We start from the raw sequence: 24,012 nt of genomic DNA on the forward strand, positions 1-24,012 counted from the left end.
AACTCACCTTAGTATCCTATTAAGAACAGAGAATGCAAAATATTGTAAATGCCTGTTGAGATATAAACTGCAATCTCATATCGTGGCCAGTTAATAAAGTATCAAGCTGAAAATGAAGAAAGCAGGGAAGGCCATTAAGATAAAGGAAAGGCGCCCAGCCAGCAGGGCTCAGCAGCTGAGCCTCGACCTAGGATCCAGGCGATAGGGTTTGATTCCCAGTCAGGGCACAGGCCAGGGTTGCGGGCTCGACCCCCAGCAGGGGGCGTGCAGGAGGCAGCCGATCAGTGACTCTCATTGATGTTTCTCTCTCTCTCCCTCCCTCTCTCTGAAATCAATAAAGACGTATAAAAAAAATTTTAAAAAAGATAGAGAAAGGGGAGAGGCAAAGCCAGAGGGAAAGTAAGAGACAGGCAGGAAAACAGAAGCACAATGGAAAACACTGTAAAACAGAACAAGGTGGGGGCCACAGAGAAGGGGCCTGGAAATACAGAAACGGGTAGAAAAATAGAAAAGGTGGCCACATATAAGGGCAAACCCTGACGGGTGACGGTGCACCTGCAGGTAAAGTTTTGTACGTGTCGTTGTGTGCGATCTGTAGTTCACGAATTGCAGGGTTTAAACTTCTCGTTCCTCATCTTTGAAGTGTGAATTAGCTGGTTAATTACTGTTCAGTTATGGGGGGTTTTTTCCTGTTCTTAATTTTTCCTTGTCATAGTGGCGGTGGCCAAGACAGATACATCCCTCAGGTATTATTAATTCAGGCAGGGGAGAGATCCTGCCCCTCAGCTCTATCCCGAGAATGTCTACTCATCTAAATCCTTTCACAAAGTGAAGAACACTTTTGTGGATAAACAGACACCACACAATTTCATTATTATTTAAGTTGAGAAATTTTAACAGTACCTAGCACACAGTACTGGGCACACGGTATATTATCGAGTTGAAAGATACTTCTAACTTCTGTTCTTTAATTTGTTTTTGCAAGTAGAGACTAACATTAAACAATCTTATGAAAAGGGTATTTTGAAACTTGGTGTGCTAATGCTCAAATCTATTTCTATATTCAATTAATTACATGTATTTCTGGCTTCTATGATGCCACTTTTATCACCCTTTTACTCTGCCTTGACTAAAGTAACAGTCTCTGATTGAAATATCCTGAATTCGAGGACAGCTCTCAAAACCCCATCAACTGTCAACAGCTACTCCGGCTGCAGACCACGGACCAGTGCACTGCTGAGCTCTCTCAGAACGGGTCTTTCACTTCCACTGCATCCCTGGGCTTTGTTTCCTTTGAAAAGTTCTGGAGTAATAAAAACACATCATCTATAAGCAATGAGATGCACAAGAGGCCCTATTTCACACCTCTGGCAACATCAGAAACAAGAGGCTATTCAGAGGGAAATTTCAAGGGACAGAGCACGCTTCAGAAGGAAACAGAATTAAAAACATAACCCATGTTACCACCTGCGATCACAGAACAGCAGACTGAAGCCCAGCCATGTCCAGAAAAGAGTCCCTGGTCCTTCATTCTCCCCACTTTCTTCTGTCTTTATTCTTTTTTCCTTCCTTTCTAGTTTGTCTAGATTTAACAAGACCCAACTATAAACACACAAGTAGCTTCATAGATATAGATACATTTCACTGTGAACAACAAAATGATTCCTGATTATTGATATAACCCTATTATTTTTACAGCAAATTGATCACACTTCCTGCCAATTTATCATTTTAAGATACTTAATTTTTTATCTTGATTGATCACTAATTTTAGCTTTAGGTTTCTCTTCCCTCCTAAAACTAGAACCCCACCCCCAAAAAAAATCTGAAATAAACTCTTAGATCCTTGCAGAAGTCACCATTTAAGTAAATTCTCTGGTGACTTCCAACTTAATGCAAATACGTCCCTTTGAGCTTTAGGACTTTATATCCAGTTTCCACAAAACTCAGCATGAGGTCTCACTCCTGGTACAATTAAGCTGGAGCAGCAGTAGAAAAACAATGTAACGTGGTTTATACTGAGAGATCCTCTTATAAAATGTCTCCCTCTAACACCAATACTCCTATTTATAATGACAATTGCAATAAACCTGAGAGGGCGTAGCCACAGGAATGTCAGCAACTAAATCAAGAAGATTAATAATAATTGTCTCAAAAAAGCTAAACAGACAAACAGAGCAGTCTTTTGGAAGAAAGGGCTGTTTGGACAGGATCTGAAATCTAGGGAAAGGGGAAGGGAGACAGGCAATCAATACAATCGCTCAAGATGACGAGGTGGGAAGGATAACCAGGCATGTTAAACGACAAGGCAAAAGACTGAATAAATATCACTTTTCAAAAAATGGCACAAAAGTGCTAGGAGAGAAAAAGAGGTTTCTGGTCCTTGTTATAATAAACTCATCTAGACTTACATAAACTGCACAAACTTGAAACTTGGATGAGTGAAAATAAGTAGAATTCTTTTTGTCATTTATTTGTGTCCAGATCTGCATTTTGATCAGAACTTGATGGTAGAACGTTCTGGTACAAGAAAATGGAGGCCTTTATGAGGAAAAAATAGAGACCCGTGGAGAACTGGGGATGGCAGCTCTTGTCCTTGTCAACTGTTATGACCTTAAGCAGTATGTCGGTAGCTTTGCTTTGCACTTGGCTTCTCCATAACATGAGGGAATTCTGTGTGAGATGCCTTTGCTCTCATAGTCAGAAGTAGCTGAGGGTTATAAAGCAATATTGTGGTTTTACTTGCCCAATATAATCATTGTACAGCATCTAAAATCCACTCCCTGTTTTCATTAGCCCAGATCCTAGAGCCCTGGCCCAGCACTCTGTCAAACACATCATGTGGCCTGTGGGTGAAAAACTATCCTGTTATTATAAAGCAAAGGGTCTGTATGAATAGATGTTATTTGTGTGTATGTGTGTGTATGTGTGTTTCTGCGTGTGTTGATATACCCAGTATTTTTTCAGAGTAATGTTGACACATGCTAATCAATTACATTAATATTTTCATCTCTACTGATTCATTTATCAGAAACAGAAGTCTACATGGCATTCGAGGAGAAAGATTAAAAGGACTTGGACAAAGAAAAATGGGAAAGGCATGTTACAATGTATCAAAGCATGAAAATAAAGATCTCACCTTTCCAAAACAATCCTGCCAGCAGAAAAGTCATAACAGGGCCTTTATAATATAGAAATAGCCAACAGCAAGACTGACTCTCATTTATAGCAAGGAACGTGTATTTTGACTACTGATCCTTAACTGATCCCTACCCCCTGGGTTTCATTATCCTTCCAGTTTGTTCAGCCAAAGATGAGACTATGATCTAAGAAATTAGTCCCTTTAAGCCAACTTAAATGGTCACAATCAATGATTGAAAACGTGATATAACTATTCCAACCCTCTGAAAACAAGAGAGAAGCATTCCCCGTGTATCCACTGACCGTAATATGCTAAATAGATCCCTGGTCTTCCTGATGTGGACCTTCCGCCACAGTGACTAGAAAAGCATGGCCTATAATTTCTAACCTACCAAGACTCCATTTTAGTGTGTTACTGAGACTTCTTTATGATCTGGCTGAAGTGACACAAACAACTGCAAAAAAGACTATCTCAGCTTGTCAAAAATATTCTCTCTGTCTTCTGAATTCATTTAATATGAGAGAACAACCCTTCTTTGGTTGCCATGGGCACTGCAACATTGGAATTGGAAGAGTCTTGTAAAAATTAAAATTCATGAGTTAGTATATTTATGTTCCATTAGTTACCCAATCTATACAGCTGATTCCAACCTTAAACTCCTCTCTATTCTTGCTGTTGATAATATACAAGGCAACACAAAATCCAGCTACTTCCTTCAGATCTGTACTGATTCCCCAACAGCACTATCAGCTAAAACTGTTTTCTCCATGAACTTCTGCAGATATGTTTTTTTGTGTGTGTTTTTTTAAAATATATCTTTATTGATTTCAGAGACAGGAAAGGAGAGGGAGAGAGAGAGATAGAAATATCAATGATGAGAGAGTCATTGATCGAGCCCACAACCCGGGCATGTGCCCTGACCAGGAATCGAACCCCTATCGCCTGGATCCCAGGCCGACGCTCAACTGCTGAGCCATGCCCAGCCAGGCTGCAGATATGTTTTAAATGACTCCTAAGAAATAAAAATTAAAAGGTATATTTTCACTAGCCCATATTACTGTTAGAATATTCATATCTATCACTAACATTTTTGATACAACATTGAAAATAAATCATCTCAATATAATTACATATAATATGTATAATCTATTTTATTTAATATATTTAAATATGTTTCATATAATAATATGTATCTTAATCATAAAAAGAGGACAGCCATCAATTAACTCAATCTTATAAAATATGAACTGCATTATTTATAGAGGGAAAGAAACTTCAAGGAATCTCCCACGCTCAGTTAATACTAAATAATAAATATAATTGGTCAATGAGAACTCGAAAAGAAGGATTATGCTGTTTTCCTATATGAGCATGAACAATTATAGTCTTGGTTTTAATGTTTAGAAAAATCTCAAATCGTTCAATCAGATGTAATTACCAATTGCAAGTAGATTCTTCCTTTGGCCAATAACATCTTGACTGTGATCTATAGAAGAAGTAGGAAATGTAATGAGGTGTCTTGCACACAGAATTTTACGGCTATTGTCTGTTTATTCCAAGAGAGATTTCTTGTCAAATTTTGATTATAAATATGAGCAATATAAAAATATCATAGGAGAAGCACACACATACTTATTAAAGATTATTTGTATACTGGCTATAATATATGTATTTCCAAATATAGCTTCTGTAATGTTGAACTGAATGTATGTCCTGGGCTACAAAAAAGTGAGGGAAAGCATCACGTAGGGACAGCATTAGATTGCAGGCATTTGGTCCCTAGATCTGAAACCAGAGAAGCTGATATGAAGTACAGTGGCTGTTAGGCCAATATATAACATATTGGCAAAATATCACCCAAGCCTTAGGTTTTTTAATTAGTTTTAATCCTTGATTATTTCCGGAACTGCCTTTAGTAGTCATTTAGTTCAATCAGCTCACTTTGCAAATCAGGGAAGTGAAATCTAGAACTATTAGAGGTTCATCCCAAGGTTACCCAGAAGTAAATGAGAGACTGGGCTGGCACCCAAGGTCCTCATTCAGTCTCCAAAATGATTAATTTCATTCATTTTTGAAAATGTGCTAAATAAAACTGTATTTAATAATGTGCAAAATTATTGCTCTAGCGTTTAAAGTACTGTTGAGTATTGAAAATTACTATATACCTTTTCTTTATAAGCCAAAGGGGCTGCAAAGTATAAGCATGCTTTTATAATACATTTTCTAAACTGCCACATTTTTTAAACTGTATAAGGTGTGATGTTTATAAAGCCTAATTTGTCTATTGAAATGAGTTTAGTAGGCAATAAGTCTTTTCAAGATACAGAAATTACTGTCCCTTTCCACTAAAGTCTCATTTAATTAGTTATCTATGTCTTTAAGGCAAATATTCACTCTTTTACATAAGGAAAAATCTAAGAGGGAGATGCGGTTTGGTACCAAGTACAAACTTTCCTTCCCCAGCCTGAAGATGGAAGTGCACTTTGATTTTTAAAATCTCATGATACCATGCTAGAATCTTACTTGCATCAGAGGAACAGAATGTATGCTAAATACGAGAAATAAAGAATGGACTTAAATTTACTGAGCTACTATGACCAAGTTTTATGTTAGGCACTTTAAATACTTTATTTCACTTTTATTGCAGACAAATTGATTTCACACATCTATTGACTTCACTAAATCCCTCTAAAACAAGAAGAGAACGATTTAAAAAATAAATTATACACATAAAACCACAAGAAAGGACAGGAAGAAAGATGACAACAACAAAATTGTGGGAGCTGGAAAGCAATAGGTTGATTACTGAATAACTTAACAGACAGAAAAATACTAACTCCTAAGGCCAGAGGTAAAGAAAGCTGAGAATGGACTGGAATTATACTACAGAATCCCCAACAGGCTCAGAAACTGGAATCGCCAGATACTTGGATGTGGGTGAAAGGAACAGAAGACCTGGTTGGAAATCTGTTTAAGCAGCAGCCAGGCCCTCAGAGCCATTTCCCACTTGCCTCCTCTGGGAAAGCTGCCTTCTCCTAACAAAGACGAGAGGTCTGCACAGGGAGATGTGACCCGCCGCAGGCACCCAGCACACACCAGCGCTCTCAGAGGCCCAGAGGCTAGCCTCGGCAATGCCAGCCACATTCAATAAGCACCTACACTTTCATACAATAAACAGGAACAGCTAAGAACCACCAGCTATTTGCAAAACTAACACTACAATAAAACGGATCGAATGAGTAGAAAACAATTGATCCAGGAGGAAACAAGGCAGATCCAGTAATGAGAATTTCTAAATACTTCTCCATAGAATTTACTCTAAGGCAGATTAAAGAATGTATGCACTCAGAAGCTGAAACCAACTAATATGCAAACAGGTTATTCTAACAGAGTAAGTCAGAGTCTGTAAAAATTAGGAATTCAATTGCCAAACTTAAAAAAAAAAGAATGAGTTGAGTTAGGGGGGGAAATGAAGCGACCCCAAAATGAAAAGCAATAAAACCAGGAGGTAAAAATTATTTTTCAAAAGTCGAAAATGGGACACGAATCCATAAAACCCGACATCCATCTCAGGAGTGTCTTTATTGACAGAATAAAGACAATAAAAGAGAAAACTAATCAAATAGAAGAAAATCCCCAGAGCCTAAGACATGACTTTTCAGATAAAAGGATTCGGGATAAATGAAAAACGCCCCATGAGCACATCCCTGTTAAACCTGAACATCTCCACGGTGCCCCTCGTTTCCTTCTCCGCACTCTCTTCCCCTTGATCTCTAACCTGTGAGGACCCAAGGGCCTCGCTCACTCCTCTCCTCCTACACTGCGCTCAAATGCTGACTGACCTCACCCAGTCTCACCCCTTTGGACTGAGCTCACCCAGTCTCACCCCTTTGGATGTCATCTGTTTCATCTCTCCATTTCCAACCTCTCCCCAAAGCTTCACACATCCAATCGACTTCCTTCCTGCAATCTAACATACATTTCAAAGGTAGTACGTCTAAAATAGAATTCTTTCCCAGCCCCTATTCCAGACTGCTCATCTCCTGATGCTCCCCATCTCAGGAAACGGCAACACCGTTAATCCAGCTGCTCAGGCCATAAAACCATGAGTCGTGCTTAACTGCTCTCCTCCTCCTGCTTTGCCTCCTACCATCCTTGAGACCAAGATCTAGCATGAATCTGTACGAAAGCTGTGTCCGAGAATATCACTGATTCCCTACCGCATTGATGAAGCCGCACTTTCTCTCTCCTTCGCCTCACAACCCTGTTCGTATTGAGTCCCTCTCGCTCAAAGCAGTGCATCGTTAAGAACATGAGAATGCGTCTCTTTGTGTATGGTACAAACCCTGCATGTTCCACAGTAAACAATATATACATAGTATTTTATATGTTGGATAATGGTTTGAAATTTGAAATCATCAAAGTATAAAATACTTATTTATACTTGCTAAATTAAATGTAAACTCTATAAACCTTGAAAATGTAAAAGTCCTAAAAAACAGGAGCAAATAGGTGTAAGAAGCTGTGGAGGGAAAGAGAGGGGCAATACATCTCCCATCTTACACAGCAGGAAGTCAAGAGGCACTGTCACAAATTTATGGGCCAATAAGCAGAATTTTTATGATCTTAAATAACAAATGAATTTTTTTTAATGAGTCTGGTAGGGATTGGGAATGGAGAGAGAGAAAAAGTACATGTGAGTGTAATTTGTCTCACGTCATAAACGGAATCAACAGCAATTTTTAAATTGATATGTTAACAAATAAAGTAGACACACATTATCTGGGACTTGGACTTACCCTCCAGGAAAACTAATCATAAATGGTTAAATATAGTTATTTCTGCTAAGGGGGAATAAAGGAAAATGTAGTAGGCTTTGCTTTTCATTTAGCATCCTCTTGTGTTTGAATTTTTAATAAGGCATATATTGCGGGTATAACAACTAAATAAACAAATACATAAAAGGTAATATATAAATAAATAACAGAGCAAATGATCACATCCAATCTAGTTTTATGTCTAAATTTTCACCCATGTTTACTTGAGTTAGGTTTTATACAGAGGCACCCATTTTTGTTTCACTGGTGGTTAGTAGCATAAAAGAGACAAACACGGATCTAGGAGACTATGTCTCCATTGATTTTTAGAGAGAGAGAGAAACATTGGTCAGTTGCCTCCTGTACGTGCCCCGACCAGGGATCAAACTGGCAACCTGGGTATGTGCCCTGACCGGGAATCGAACCCACAACCTTTGGGTGTATGGGATCACACTCCAACCAACTGAGCCACGTGGCCAGGGTTCATCCAGTTTTTATTTTTAATCCACTATTTAAGTACAAAGATTGTTTACTGTCTGGTCAAAATAGACTGATGCCAGGGTATATACTTAATAAAAGCATTCAAAAAGGATCCTTCACATCTAGAACCAGAAAAGCTGGTGCCGTGATTCACTATAATCTATCCCCACAAAGGACTGCAGGCCCATGGGCCCCTCTGAAGAGAGACACTACAGTTTCAAAAGCAGTAAATACTTCCATTGTCCTAATGCTACCTCTTGTCCTATTTCTGTGCTTATAAACACGGCACTATTTTTACCTTGAATAATGCATGGCTTGGTGGCCTGCAATACTAAAATAGAAGTCTGTTGTGTGCTTCATCTCATTGGTGTGCCCAGTGGCCTCGATCCAGTGTCCTATTGGGAGACAATAAACACCATCCACCAAGTTGTTTTCATCGTAATTACAGCAACGGTCGTGGTGCGGCCCATTGCCTGGAACAAGAAGAGATGACAAACAGAGCAATTACATCAACGTTCTGCTTAAACAGCCACAAAGCAGCTGACACAAAATTAATGGTAAGATAAAAATAAATATAAAGCTACATAATCTACACATTTCAGTATTGAAAAGCAGACTAGAGAGGGAAAACAGCACAAATTTGTGAGAGGTTAGTTATGAAAGTCAGAGTTCTGTGTTCCCTTTGAGCGCATTAACTCTTTCAGAATTGCACGGTACTCTCAGTGCCTTAGGAGCCCCTTGCGAATTCTTCTGCAGCCTTATAAGCTGCTGAAAAGGGTTCTTAAAGCAATTTGCATCCCTGCATTACATTATTTTAATTTTCTGGTATGCAAACTCAGGATTGGAATCAGTAATAAAGTGTTTTAGTGTCAGCTAAAAAATAAACAAATTTTAAAAAATAAACAGATGAATAAATAATAAAACAAGCGATCACATCCAGCCTAGCTGGCATGTAAATCAGTGGTTAGTATCATTTTCAGATGGGAGATTAGTTAGCTTGTCCAAGGGCACAGAACTAGTAAGTGCTGGGCTGGTAGTAACCTGATGCCCACAGGCCCCACTTTTCCGGCATCTGATACCTTCATGCTGATTTCTGGCTACCTCACAAGCACCACACACACCATCCTCCTTCCAGGGAGTGGAGCAAAAGAGGCAGAGAAGGAAGAATCTGTCTCTGAAACACGATCTGCCCGGTATCAACCACAGTAGTAAACAGATCCTTCACTTCTATGAAAATTATAAATCATACATTTATTTTTCTTAGTGCTTCTTACGTCACCACCCCATTTCAAGTTCTTCCTTTCCTTAAATTACCTAATTTCCATAATTTCTCATGAATTAAAAAAAATATATAAACCAAATAAAAACAGAAATAAATGATATTTGTTATGAATATAAAATTTTGATTCATTTGTTCCTTGCTCTGTCTTAAAATATTTAATCTAAAGTTATTTGGCATAAAATCTCAAAAAAACTGCTCAAGTCACTGGGCAACTCTTTAAGGATGTAATTCCCTTCCATCAGACAGAAGGCAAGGACGGCTGCAACAAATCCTCACTGGTCGTCCTGGGTCAGGCTCCTCTTTTCTCCTGACGGCTGCAAAGCACTACACCAGCTGCTCCATTAACCTTGATATTTAATAGATGAAAACCAAACGATACTAGCAACCCCCTTCTAGAAATATATCTAAAGGAAATAGGAACAAGAGTAAAGAAAGATACATACAGAGGTATATGCACGTGGCAATACTGTTTTAATAGCAAATACTGTGACCTACGTAAGATGATTACACATTCTCCCGCAAGTATGCGAGTGCCGGCGATGTGGCGGGCACGGTGCTGGGCACGGTAAGGATCCAGGTATTTACCATAAAGGCCATTAAACAATTGAAATATTTTTAGCAGGCAGGTGACACGACCAAATTTGCACTTTGAAAAGATCCCTCTGGTTACAGAGTAAAAAGTTCACTCAAGTACAACGAGATTGGAAGCAGAAAATCCAGGCTGGGAGATGATAAACGCCCGGAGGTAGAAACGGAGCAGCGTGGGCCGATTCGGGAGGAAAGTGCCACAGGACTGGACGACTCGTTAGCCCGGGAGGGGCAGGGGAAAGGGAGCGGACACGTCTAGGAGGTGCAGCTCAGGACACAGCGGCTCCGCCCGAGACGTGAGGCCCGAAGGGGCGGCCGGGAGCTCAGGTCTGGCCTGGCACGCCGGCGGGAGCGCCGTCCGGGTCCCCTAACGCGGGTGTCCAGTAGAGAGCTGGGGTCACGGGTCCGACACGCAGAGCAGAGACCTGCACTGGGAAAATGAAGGCATGGCTCCTCTGAGTGCAGGTGGCAGCTGAAACGAGGATATCTGAGTCACAGAGAAACACGACGCTGACCGAGAGGAGAGGCATCCCAGAGCGGGGCCTAGGGGCGGCCCGGCCGTTGCCGATGGGCAGGAAGAAGGAGCTCAAGGACGCACAGAAAGGGCCGCGGCCAGGGCAGCCGGGCGAGGCGGGCGCTGCTGGCGGCACACAGGCTGGCGGCTGAGGGCACTGGGACGGGGACAGTTTCACTCTAAATATTCTGAAGTCACTGGATTTGTTACGAAATGCAGGTATCGCTTTTTCTTTTAATAGAAGAATATCTATGGCTCCCACTGTTCAATACAATAGACATAACAACTTAAATGATACAATGTAATTACATGTCATTACCGAGGAGCTCAAATATACATAAATTATAATGTTCAAGAAAAATTATTTATGTAACATCAACTTCCTAAGACGTCTTCATTCCTGGAACTGGTTTCTTTGGTCACTTATTTCTGTACACGTTTTATGTCACATTTAAAGGAATCTTTCACAGAGTAACCCGGGCTATGCAAATTGTTTTCTAGTAAGTGTCTTTAGAGGGTTGGTCATTGTCTTCTGAATTTAGTTTTAAAAAAAGACCAAAAATGAACAATAAGATAAATCTTGTTTTTTGGGACTTTTGTATCAGTGATTACGCAGTAAATGTGCTCTTCCCTCTTCCTCCTACTAAGTACAATTAAAAATACTGGACATTATAGAGGGTGGGGGAAGTAGGTTTACAGCTGAGAGCATGTGAAACACTGAGTTTATTCCTGTATTATTACTTACTAGTCGCTGTATTGTATTATAGTCCATACGAGCAACTGTAAACCTATTTTTGCCCCACCCTGTACATAAACACAAACATAAGAAGGCTCCGAAAGGCCAGGGGGAGGAGGCGGACCACGCAGGGACACTGGGAATGAGCAGCCCACGGCAGTGAGGCCCCCGAGTTGTTTGCGGGTGGGGCAGACCTGTCTCTGCAGATTCCAGTAACCAAGGAACACCAATAAGAACAGACAAAAAAAACCCAACAGTTAGCTCTATCTGTCTAAAGGAAAAGGCAAGAGTCTGAGTAGCAGGGCGTGAAACTTGTAGACAATAACTGCTCTACCCCAGCCAAACACCCCTGAAAAAAAACTGTGGCCCCACACGAGCAAAGGCCAAGTAGGGAACCTAGACTCCCACCCTCACCAGGCTGTAATAAGCACCTGCTCACTAGGGTGGTGTCAAAGAAGACAAGGCTTTAGCACCCACCCCCTTGGCAGCGCCGGTGGAGGCCAGGTGGGGAGACGGAATTCTACCTCCACAAAGGAATAACAAGGTGCCCTCGCTTCCCACAGATGTGGTGTCACAGGAGGCCTAGTAGAGAGTCAGGACTTTCACTCCCCGCCCCGCCATCAGTGGAAGCCATGCGGGGAGAAGTAACGAGGCACATGGATCTTCCCCAGCCACGGACGCATCAGTGGAGGCCTAGTGGAGTGCTGGAACTCCCACCCCATCAGCACTAATAAAGAGTCCAATCCCTTCACCTGTCAATGGAGACTGGGAGGGGAGCCTGGGTAATGAGGTGGCACCCCCACTTTCCTACTGGTGCAAGATCAGAGGAATCCAGTTGAGACAGAAGGTGTAAATAAGATCCAGAGTCTCATTATATAACTCAAAATGTCAGGTTTCAATAGACAGCCACTCATTATATTATGAAGCACAAAGATCTCAAACTGAAGGAAAAAAAATGCAAGGGAGGTAAGTTAAAGAGAGTAAATGTGAAGGAATAAAAGGCCTGCTTTCTGGGACTCTAATTAAAGCCAGGAAAATAAGATAGTCAGGATGTAAAAAAAACAGAACTACTGCATTATTTTAAATAGTTCTGTAAGTTTGAAAGTTAACGTTAAAATGAGTTTTTTTTATGAAGTCAGAAGTTGTGAAATTATATTAGACAAGCAATATCTATTGGATAGTCTAGCCTACTTAAAATTAAAATTCTAATTATCATTCAAATGTTATTTTATTTTAATCTATCCTCTCTGGAGTTTAATTACTGTACTGCTTTTATTTCTAGCACATGAACATAAATTCTGAACCTCACGCTTTAATCTCTAATTTTAGCTATTAATTCACCCAAATTGGATTTCTCATGGCCCATCTGTTACTACCTCAGAAGCTATTGGTGCACAAAGTTATACAAACATGGTATAATTATTACAAACTCTTCAGCATTTTGATATTCTATTCTAATGACCAAAACAAAACAATACTCAAAACAATCTTTTTGTTCAACCAACTGCCTCTTTGGGAGAGGTGGACCCTGTTCAGGTCGAGCACTTTGATAAATTGTAATATGCAAAGCTGGAAAATAGCTGAGTTTGGGGAGCGTGGTGGAGCCAGCTGAAATATCTTGCACCACAAAATATAGGATGTGGGTGCAGTCAAAGGAGAGGGTGAGGAAAGGGTGTGAAAGGGGAGGAGAGGGAAGGTGAGCTGAAGAAAGAGAAGAGAGAAGGGGAGATCCAGCTGGCCAACTACTAAGGCAAAGCAGAGCAGCCAAACACCTGGGTCACGGGACCACTGAAGAGCAGGGAAAAGCAAGTATTTTAATATCTTAGTGTTTAATGTGTTTGCCCTTCTGTAATATTCCTCTCTCACCTGCCTCTCCAACCTTCAAAGTAACCTACTACATTCACACACCAATTTCTTGTGTGGAGAGAGAGAAGGTGGTCCACTAGTGACAGTTTATTTAAAAACTGAATGCCTCACCTATGCTGACTTGACGCCGAACAGGGAAACATAAGCAGGGCCACAAGCAGGTGTGTCTGCTAAGCAGGGCAGGAGCAGGAAAAGACCACGAGGACATAAACCTTCCCCGCTGCACAGCATCTCAGAGGGGGTCCACCCTCCCCACCTACAGGACCAGGGACCAAAAAATACCTATTAAAGAGGGAAGACCACAGTTAAAATCTAACCTATGCAGTTACAGTCTCTGCAACCTTTCAGAATCTGCACACACACAGCAGAATAAATTGTTAAGAAAGCAAGATCTAATAAGAAAATAATAATACAGGGCTCACGTAGAATATTTTTAATCATAAGATTTTTTAAATCTCATTTGATTAGAGGAATGCACAAATCTGAAATGCAAAATGTAAGCAGACAACAGTTTTGCTAATGGCAAAAACAATAAAATGTGGCTAACAAAAGTTAGGAAATCAGTGACTGCCTAGGGGTGTGATGAAAGTTCTATAGTAATTCAGGCAGGTAGGTAGACAAAAGCCCAGTTTCTGAATGATAATAATGCATTGAAATAATAGGAGGTTTTTTCAGTTAAGAGTGCGATGCCTAGAGTTAAAGCTGAAATAACTCCTAGGGAAAATCCAACACACAACAACCCAACAAGTTCAGGAAAGAGCTCCAAGGGTTTTGATTAAAAAGAATGACTACAAAAACAAATAAGTAGCCTCCTTAGCAATGATGAGAACAAGAATTAGATATAATAAGGTTTTTCTACAATAGATATGATAATAGTACTTGTTAAGGTGGCTGGAGTTTGGAGGGCCAGAAAAAATATCAGACACGACAGGGTAATTATGGTAAGGAATCAAACATCTGGCTCGGGGGGGGGTGGTGTGTGTGTGTGTGTGTGTCTTACAAGATAGAAAATTGATTATTATTGGTGATTGCTATTTTTATGGCAAATAGTTAAGTTGAAACATGGGATACATAAGCATCATCCTTTCTGCACCTCTGTACAGAACATGTAAACAATGATGCTTTAGTCAAAAATGAGCCACTGAGCCTAAGACAACTGCTTGATAGAATTACCATCGGGCTCATACCTCTCTATACAATGAGGATGACCTCACTTATTCTCATTAATAATCAGACTTAAGACCATTCACATATGCTTCACATTCTATGAAATAGTCAACAAAAGCCCTTCAGATGAATGTTTCGTAGCCAGGCGTGATGTGTCGGTCCTCTCAAAGGTGAGCGTGAGGTGTGCAGGAAGGGGAACAGGAGTTATTCATAAAGCTTAGCTCTGGACTCACTCTGTGCCAGGCCTCCAGAGGGGATCTTTTAGGTAAAACTCCCAGAAGAGCCTTGATCAGTTAAAGCTAAGAATTTTAAGGAGACTTAATTAACATCTGCCAAACTATACAGGGCAGAAAATACTAGAAGGGAAACTTTCATGATAAGAAACAGATAAAGGTGAAGTGGAGGCTTAGAACAGGCTATATTGAGGACATGTAATAGGGAGAAAACTGTGGGAGGAACAAAATCCAATAGCTCTTTTCTTAAAAGATTGACAAATAACTTAGTATCTCGGTGTTATAAACTAAATTGTTCCCCTCAAAATTTATGTTGAAGCTCTAACTCCTAATGTAACTGTATTTGGAGATAGGGCCTTTAGGTAGTTGGGTAATTAAGGTAAAATGAGATTACAATGGTGGGGCCCTTAAGGTACCAGTGTCCTCATAAGAGTGGGAAGACACACCAGAGATCTCTCTCTCCCTGCAGGTATGCAGGGGAGACCATGTGAAGACAGGGAGAAGGCAGCCATCAGCAAAGCCAGAAAAGGAGTCCTCACCAGAAACCGAATCTGCTGGCCTTGTGATCTGGGACTTCCAGGTCAAGAACCATGAGAAAATAAATTTCTGTCATTTAAGCCACTCAGTCTATGGTATCCTGTTACAGCAACTCAAGCAGACTAACACACTCATATATTTAAATATTCTAGAGCTTAATCTAGTTAATAACCAAATATTATTGGGAGCTTGTTACATATCCAGTCCTGTGGTAAACAGAAAGACAGATGAAATTTAAAACCTGACTCCAACAATGGGCCACTGTTGATCAGACAAAGGTTACACAAAGCATTAGTGAGTGAAAGAATGAAAATAACTTTAAAACTATATGATAAAATAGTTTTACATTAACGGATTGTGGAAAGATTGCAAATAGGCTTCATCTTCAATGCCATTTTTAATGCACAATGCTACATTGAGATATATTTTCAGGAGCAATTGGATCACTAGGAAAGAAAACTAGGATAAATTTGCGGTATGTACACAAACGCAGAAGACTGAAAATGGAGATGGTTGTAGCTGTGTGAGTTAGAATTACTGAGAAAGGGTGATAGGCGGGATGGGTCACACACTGTGATTGACAACAGGGTATGTTTCAGATACATACGAAGAGCACAAGAATATATGACTGTGATTCAGAGCAGAAAGCAGATAATAAGAACAAATATATTTATTTCGGTGGGGAGAGTGACAACGTAATACGGACTCATAGGGGATCCACATACCTTACAGACTCTAAAGCAAGCGCTGTAAAGCAGGTGGGTTTCATAAACTGGCAACGCAGAGAACAGAACTACCACTTCTCTAACCATGATTTAAGCAGTCAGATATTTTTTAAATGAAGAAGATTTACATTAATTAGTGATTCGTGGGAAGCATCTCAAAGATTGAAGATTCTCTTTTAAAACATCCCCAACAATGGCATTACCAGGCAATTATGCTTCCATTTAAAACTGAATACAATAAAAGAGCTTCCTTCTTCTATAATTTTTTAGAGAAAATCTAAAACGTAGATTGCTCTTAATAGGCTTGACTCAAAGCACCAAGACTGAATTATTAATAATTCATTCAATGTGATAATCTAGAGTAAGGCCAAAGATTTGACCACCTGATTTGAAGTGATCAGATCCTTTGATAGCGAATTATGCCCTGACTCAAGTGATTAACAAGATCAGCATATTAAAATGCTCCATCTCTGCATAATTGGGCATATTTGCTGGATACCACATTTACTTTCTGTGTCCCACGAGAGGTGTTTATATTCACGTGTTCAATACATTTTATTTAATTGCTCTAATAATTTTAACGTTGATTCTCCTACTCTCACTTAATTTTTATAGTAGTGTCTAGACTTTTGTTATTGTTAAATTAACAGGTCATTTTTCCTCTCCACAGCACTCCCAGGATCGACTAGAAACTTCATTGTGTTTCATCATCCGAATACAAACCCAAGTCACATTATGAAAATATATAATGTATTTATATTAGTATTAGACTCACTGTATAAAGCAAATTCCTCTAACCAGATTTCTCTACTTCATTGGCATACCTTGAATCTCACGGCAAAAGCTCCCATGTCACCTGTCTTTGTGTACTTCAAGTCAAATAATACTGAGGCAGAAGGCAATACCTTCCCTAGTAGCTATATCTCAAGAGTGTCCAACATTTAGATACAAAGAACACAGAAGAAGCACATTCATCCCAGGAACGCTGAAGAACATTGAGGATTATTATACATTTAACTCCATCCTACCCCAACTAACCCAGCAGACGTGCATTTTAACAGTTTCATAGTCAGGAAATGTTTTGGCATGAAATCTCTCCTCTATTAAGATTTTTTTTTAATGTGGACTAAATGGTTTAATTAAATATTCCTTTGAACTGGTCTAGCTGTGTTGTGAAATCCATCTCTGGTAGAGTTATGCTTTAGTTTCTTCTATGACAAAAATATTTTATTGACATTATAGAGACCCAGCTGATGGGCATATACGTGCTGTTCTAGTTACTGGAAAGAAACTAGAAATGTCCAGCTGATTGAAAGCAAGAATAGTGGTCAAATATAATTTTTAAAGACTAAGTTTTTTTTAGAAATTGGTAAGACATTATTTTATACCCTTTCAATGAGACATTATAGGTTGCAAAAGTAAAACAGGGTCAATTAGAGAAATTATCTAAAAATTACCATACTCATAAACTACACACGTATAAGGAAGAGCTGAAGGATTTTGCTTCTTTTAGGATCGTGTCTGGTTGCAAGCCACAGAAAATGTAACAGTAACTTCACAAATACAGCTCTATCTCTCCCCTAACAAGAGGTGCAAAGCGAGTTAGCACAGAACTGGTGACATGCCAAGTGCTTTCCAAATGTCTGCTTTTCCATCCTTCACACATTGACTTTGTCATAAATGTCGCCTCACATTCAGAAGGGGACCTCTGGGCATCATGTCTGGAGTCCTAGCCATGGAGCAGGGTGAAGGGCCTCTGTTCCTTTTCATGAGAAAAGTGGAAGCTTTCCTGGGAGCCTCACCCAAGACTTCTTACTTCCCATTAGCCAGAACTAAGTGACACAGACACCCTTTGACCAATCACCAGCCAAGGAGGAAGATGACCATTCTAGTCAGGGCAATAATGATTCACCCCACCTCTACCAAAACAAATCAGGATTCTGTTGGCCCAGGAAAGTGGGGAGAAACAAATGTCAACTAGGCCATGGATGGCAACTGCACTAGGTCTGAACACATCACCTTTCTCCAGCAACTCATTTTGGAAAATGAACCACATTTCTTTAGATATCACGTGTCTCTTACCTGATTTAATTCAAAAGTACCCAATGTACTAAATTTTTAATTGTAAATTATTTTTTTAAATCAACAATAATGTACTTTTAAAAGGTTAAAAATTGCCAGGGAGGGAAAGAGAGCAAGGCTGTCTAGCACTCGATGGTGTTTGGCTTGGACAACCTCTTTGCTGTAACACAGCATCCCCTGCATCCCTAGCCTAACCCTCCTGTCCTACCAAATCCCTCCTCTCCTAGTCTTCCTGTAGCATCTGCCCCGCCATCACATCTTATAACCTTGTCTTCCCTCTAACTGGCCCTGTCCTCACTGAACCACCTCACTTCCCTCTGTATTCTTCAGTGCGCTACGGTTTGGCATCTGCCTTCAACACTCCACTGGAAAAAAACAGCAAAAAACAAACTTCAAATGAACTCATCTCCTAACTGTCAGGTTCATTTTTCATCTTTCCTCACCTGCCTGCAGCGTTTAATGATAGCGACCACTCTCCTTGAAACTCTCCTCTGTGCCTTCAGGACTACTCTGCTCCGGGAAGGCCGTGTATTAGAGCATCTAGTGCACGGGCTCAAAGTGCAGACGACTCCATTGCAAGCGGTCCTCTTACTGCTTGTAAACAGTGGCGAGAAAGTCGGTCAGGCAACCTGTGCCTCTGTGTTCTCATGGGTGATACAGGGGTCACAGTACTGTTATCTACCTCATCGAGTTGTGAGTGAATTCACTTAAGTAGCCCATTGAGAGGGTTAAACACAGGACCTACTATGGTTGGTGTTCAAAACAATTTAACACCAATTTCTTCTCTTATATTTCTTCTCGTCCTTGTAGTGTCTTGCAAATCTATACCCTGACTTGCTAAACAAGTAAACCACTAAAAGAAGTCAAATTGCTTTTTTAACAACAGCTCTGTTCGGATCTCTATGTTTCGAGACAAGACCACAATAACAGTTACTTCCCATGGGCTCATGTATTCCAAAGAAAGAACACTGGTTTTTCCAGTAACTCACCTAGTCTATATATTCTGACCAATCTCTGCCCAAACCTGCTGATTTCTCCCTAAAACCAAAACTAATCGGAACTCCAAAATCTTTTCCCTCTGAATTGTTCTCAAGACAAATTTCTCTAGCTCTCTATTTTTATAAAATAACTTGTTTATGCAAATATAAGACTTAACTTTTATTAATTTCTTCCTGTAGGTTTATTCCTACCTTTGGGACTTAATATTTTGCATACTGCTTCTCTCAAACAAATAACTCTCTCTCCCAGATTTATCAGCAAATTTGATAAGCTAGCTTCCTAAATCACTAATAATAAGATTTAGCAGGAAAGCACGAAGACCAGCGACTGGACCTGCCACTTGCATTCATGTCCTTCCCGGTTATTAATCGGAGCACTTTAGGTTCAATTGTTCAACCTGCAACAAACCCACCTAACTAATCGATCAGCCAGCCAGTTGCCTTTTAATTTGTGCACAAAGAAATTGGGAGATTTTTCTAAAATCCCTTCCTAAAACTAAGTACACTATTACTCCATGTTTCCCCCCATACAAATGAGGGTTGATATTTGGTGAGGTTACATTTCTTAAGCAATTTTTAAACCTAATTCAAAATATGTAATGATGATGAAATATCAGGGGTTCTGTGTTATTGTTTTTTACTTTATGTGAGGAACAAGTCCCTTTGAGAATCAGTGAAAAGTTATTGATCATCCCCACCCCCCAAAAACTGTTTAATGCTCATACACACAGTGCAAACATCTTATCAGTATTCTGTACATTAGAAGAGAGGAAATGCGGTTCATAATTACAACCAGAAGAGAAAGGTATAAAATTTTCATTAACATACCAATTGGAGTTTAGATATCCTTTTTTTTTTTTTTACAACTTTTTCTTTTTTTCCTCCCTGAAAATAGCAAAGATTTATTTGGCACAAAACAATTAAATTTTTCTATCAAGTGTCAGCCATTTAAAAGTAAAGATTTCTCTACGTACATCCAGTTTTGTAAATAACTTTTCAACAGTCTAACTTTCAAAGCACCTACTTTCTCTTGTATAGAATATAGTGACGATGGCAGTTTAAAAATGCATCAGCGGTCTTCCTACAAGTGAAAACAAGTAATCCATTACGGCGCTAAAGATTTTTAATTTTTTTTCCATGCTACAGGACAAGACCATTCTGATAGACCTAGGCCATCACTTATATCGAAACCTTGAGACGTTAACAAGGAAACACTTATCAAGCTTTACAAGTGTACTTTTCTTACTTCTCAATTTGTGAAATTTATTCTCTAAGAAATCCTGACAAAGTAAACTGATATGGAACCACAGTAAAAACACTTGTCAAATATGTCATAGACATCAAAGGACTCAGATAAAACAAGCAGCGCTAGTATTATCAATCAAAAGTGTCTACATGAATTTATTGTAAAAAGTAATTGTTAAAGCATTCACCATAAAAGTCAATGGCAAGATTTTTGTAGGTGATTTTTAACTGATTTTAACTACCTACATCAAAGTAATTTGCTCACATCTGAGCAAGAATTAAGCTATCCAACATTTCTTCCCAAATGAGGCAGAAAGTCTGGAAAAATTGCTAAGACTTTGGGAGACTGACCCTAAGAGTCATTAAAAAAAGAGTCATTACCTTTTTTAAATTAATGGTAACGCTTTCTCAAATTTGTTTTGGGAGATAGAGAGAGCATGGGATGGGAAAGGGGAAAGATAAGATTGGGAGGGAATGAGATATTGATTAAATTATTTTCCATGGGATTATATATACTCTGGAAAGCTACAGCAGAGCACAAGGAAATACTGCCACCCAGTGGACCGACAATATAAATACAATCTTCAAATGTGAAAAGATTTCAATTGGAATAACAGAGTTTAATAATTTTCGAAATAATTTCAAAAATACTACTCCTTAAAAAACAATCAAGTGGGACATATAACAGAAGTGTGGGTCCATCTTTTCCTGAGTTTGAGGTTCTCGCAGATAAATGACTTGACAGGGGTCTATGTTTCTTTAGCAGCAAAACAAGTGCTGGAGCCGCAGGCTGCTGGCTCCCACTTCACTGCTGCTCACATCAAGAAGCCCTCCTAAAGAGCCTCTGACATCTCTACTCTTTTCCAAACACTGTATTTCAGAGAGAAAAGAAACAGACTCACAGATCACCAACGCTTCTCAAACATTTCCAAGGGGTCTTGGGAGCATAGCTTAAAGCAATAGTAGCCATTCCTCTGATTCCCTATGAGTTCATTAGCTAAAATACAAGATAAAGCTCTATGTTAATGTGCCATTATGACCTCACACTTAAAAACATGAAGGTCATGGACTTAAAAACATTAAGCTTCTCACTCCAGTGTGTGCTGGGTGTTCTACAGACCTGAGTTGGCTGGACAAGAACCAGGATCCCACCATCAGAGCAGAAAATGGAGATTTCCCAGGTAACAGAATTTTCAAAATTTTTTATGGTGTTAGGATAACAGAATATTTTAATGAGCTCACCGTAACAGAAGCCCTGGCTAGTCAAACCTGGCCTGCCACAGGAACCCGTTTCTTTCCCAGAAAGCTGAAATCTCCTCAGGCTTCCCTCATCTCCTTAAGCTATCCACCCTCTGGCTTTCAGCAAATCCAATTTATAAACATTTTTCTCATTCATTCTCAAATCTCAGGCACTCCTGAGCATTATCGCTACACAAAGAAACATATTTAATGAAGCATCAAATCTCTACCACATGGGTTTATATTTCCCTAAACACCATAGAATGTTATACTGGTTTACATCAATGCCTTATCCAGTTTATTGTCTCCACAGAAGCCCCAAGGCACACTTCTAAGACTGTACTTGCTCTACCACTTTTTTTTGGGGGGGGTGGGAGTTTCACAACTTATCTCCCTCCCCACTGTGTAATTATGAAACAGTATTTTCATTTTCCCTAAAATTAGAACCTCATTTTGCTTCTAGGAGACATAAACAAGTCATCTAAAGGCAGCAAAATTTTCATTTCAGCTCCCATTAACTTTCTAGCAAAGGGCTAGGGTCAGGTACTGGGGAAGATGGAATGAGAAACCACAATAATACCTACTCCTGGACTCTTTTAGTCCAGTACAACTTGTTTGGATATGTGGTAGACTGTGGTTTGATCCAAGAGTGAGAAAATAATGCTTTTCATTTTTATTTGAATGCCCTTCTTGATGATGTTCTCAAAACCTCATGTCATTTTGACTGAAACAACACATTAAGTGAATGTTATGAAGGGAAAAGTAGGGAGGGCAATTAAGATAATGTCAAGAGAGAGGACCAGTTGGAATAGTCTCAACTCACCTCTTCAGTGGTTCCTGTGATGGTTCCTTTGAGCACAGTAAGCAGAGCTACGCTCTTGAAACACTCTCACTTCATAATGGATGAAACAAAGGACCAAGGTCCTATTTAGAAAACCTTTCTTTATTCAGTTTGTCTAATTAAATTGAGTGCATTTCACATACTTTGGCTTGAATGTGGAAGATACCCCTTACGCAGTATGTGTCCATCTGTCCTCTACTCTAATCCAGTCTTCACCAGGGTGTAGCGCCAAGTAGAACCACAAGGAGAAAGGGGTAATGCAAACAGTGATCTGGAGGCGCAGCACGGCCTAGAATGCGCGGGTCCGGCTGCTAGAGTCGGGGCTCAGCGTGCGCAGTAGCTCAGTCACGTGAAACTGCTGCCTCCGTGAACACACGCTGTCTTTAAGATCAACAAAGTCCATCTTCGTGAAAATGGAAAGGCAGAGATAATTCTGCTACCAAAACTGTTGTCTATCTTAAAATTGTAACTACTACTTCGTCCTAGACACTTTATAAACCAGCCCACACAACAACCCTAGTGTGGTTGTTCACCGCCCCTTTTCAGAAAGGAAGGAACAGACTCACGGGGCTAGGTAATTCATGTAAGATTACACAAGTGCGTGGCAGAGCTTGGTCTAATCCGGCTTCATCTGATACCAAACATTTGTTCTTTCCCATGTACAACGGTGTCCCTTCGCACTGCCTACAGAATATGTCTTTTATCTAAAACACAGATAACAGTGAAGTAGTTACAGGGCAAGTTTTTCCACTCAAAGACAACAAATAGCCTCATCTAATAATGTAGAATGTTAAGAACAATTTAATGAGTTTATATTTTTTTTTAAAAGATGTATTATCTATTGTGTGTCTCCCTCAAAATTTATATTTTAAACACCTGACCCCCAGTTTTTCAAAATGTTCCTTTATTTGGAGAGAGGTTCTTTACAGCACTAATCAAGTTAAAATGAGGTCATTGGGTTGAACCCTAATCCAATATGATTTGTGTCCTTATAAAAAGAAAAAATTTGGACAGAGAGACACATAGAGGGAAGATGATATAGACCTATGCGGAAGACAGCCATCTATAAGCTAAGGAGAGAAGACTAGAACAGATCCTTCCCTCGTGGATCTCAGAAGAAACCACTCCGATTTTGGAATTCTAAGCCATCAGAACTGTGAGACAATAAATTTCTGTTGTTTAAGGCATCCATTCTGTAGTATTTTGTTATGGCAACCCTAGGAAACTATACATTATCTTAAAGATAAAAGTTGTATGTTGATTTGTTTAATCTTCTTAAATAGTAATAACAGATTATTTAGGAATTCAAATTTTTCATGAGTCAATTTTACTCTAATACAATTACTGTCGCACAAAAGGTGATATGAAATTAAAATAAATTACAGTTTGTGCAGAAGGAATAAAAGATTAAAACATAGTGATAATTTAAACACTGAAGTTATGGCCATTAAAATCTAAGACTATAAAGCCTGATCCTGTTGGGTGGAAACAAAATTTAATGACCAGTTATAATTAAAGAG

General features: G+C 39.5%; 1 protein-coding gene across 1 annotated transcript in view; it reads right to left on the bottom strand.

The window, feature by feature from the left end:
• Nucleotides 1-24,012, bottom strand: part of EPM2A (EPM2A glucan phosphatase, laforin) — a 51,758-nt gene that overhangs the window by 22,056 nt on the left and 5,690 nt on the right. The window contains exon 2 of the mRNA XM_087817194.1: nucleotides 8,738-8,912. Within this exon, the coding sequence (XP_087673320.1) occupies nucleotides 8,738-8,912 (175 nt within the window). The remainder of the gene's footprint in view (nucleotides 1-8,737; nucleotides 8,913-24,012) is intronic.

This window comes from Miniopterus natalensis, chromosome 5 (genome assembly GCF_054644295.1).
Source record: "Miniopterus natalensis isolate mMinNat1 chromosome 5, mMinNat1.hap1, whole genome shotgun sequence".
NCBI classification, from domain to species: domain Eukaryota; kingdom Metazoa; phylum Chordata; class Mammalia; order Chiroptera; family Miniopteridae; genus Miniopterus; species Miniopterus natalensis.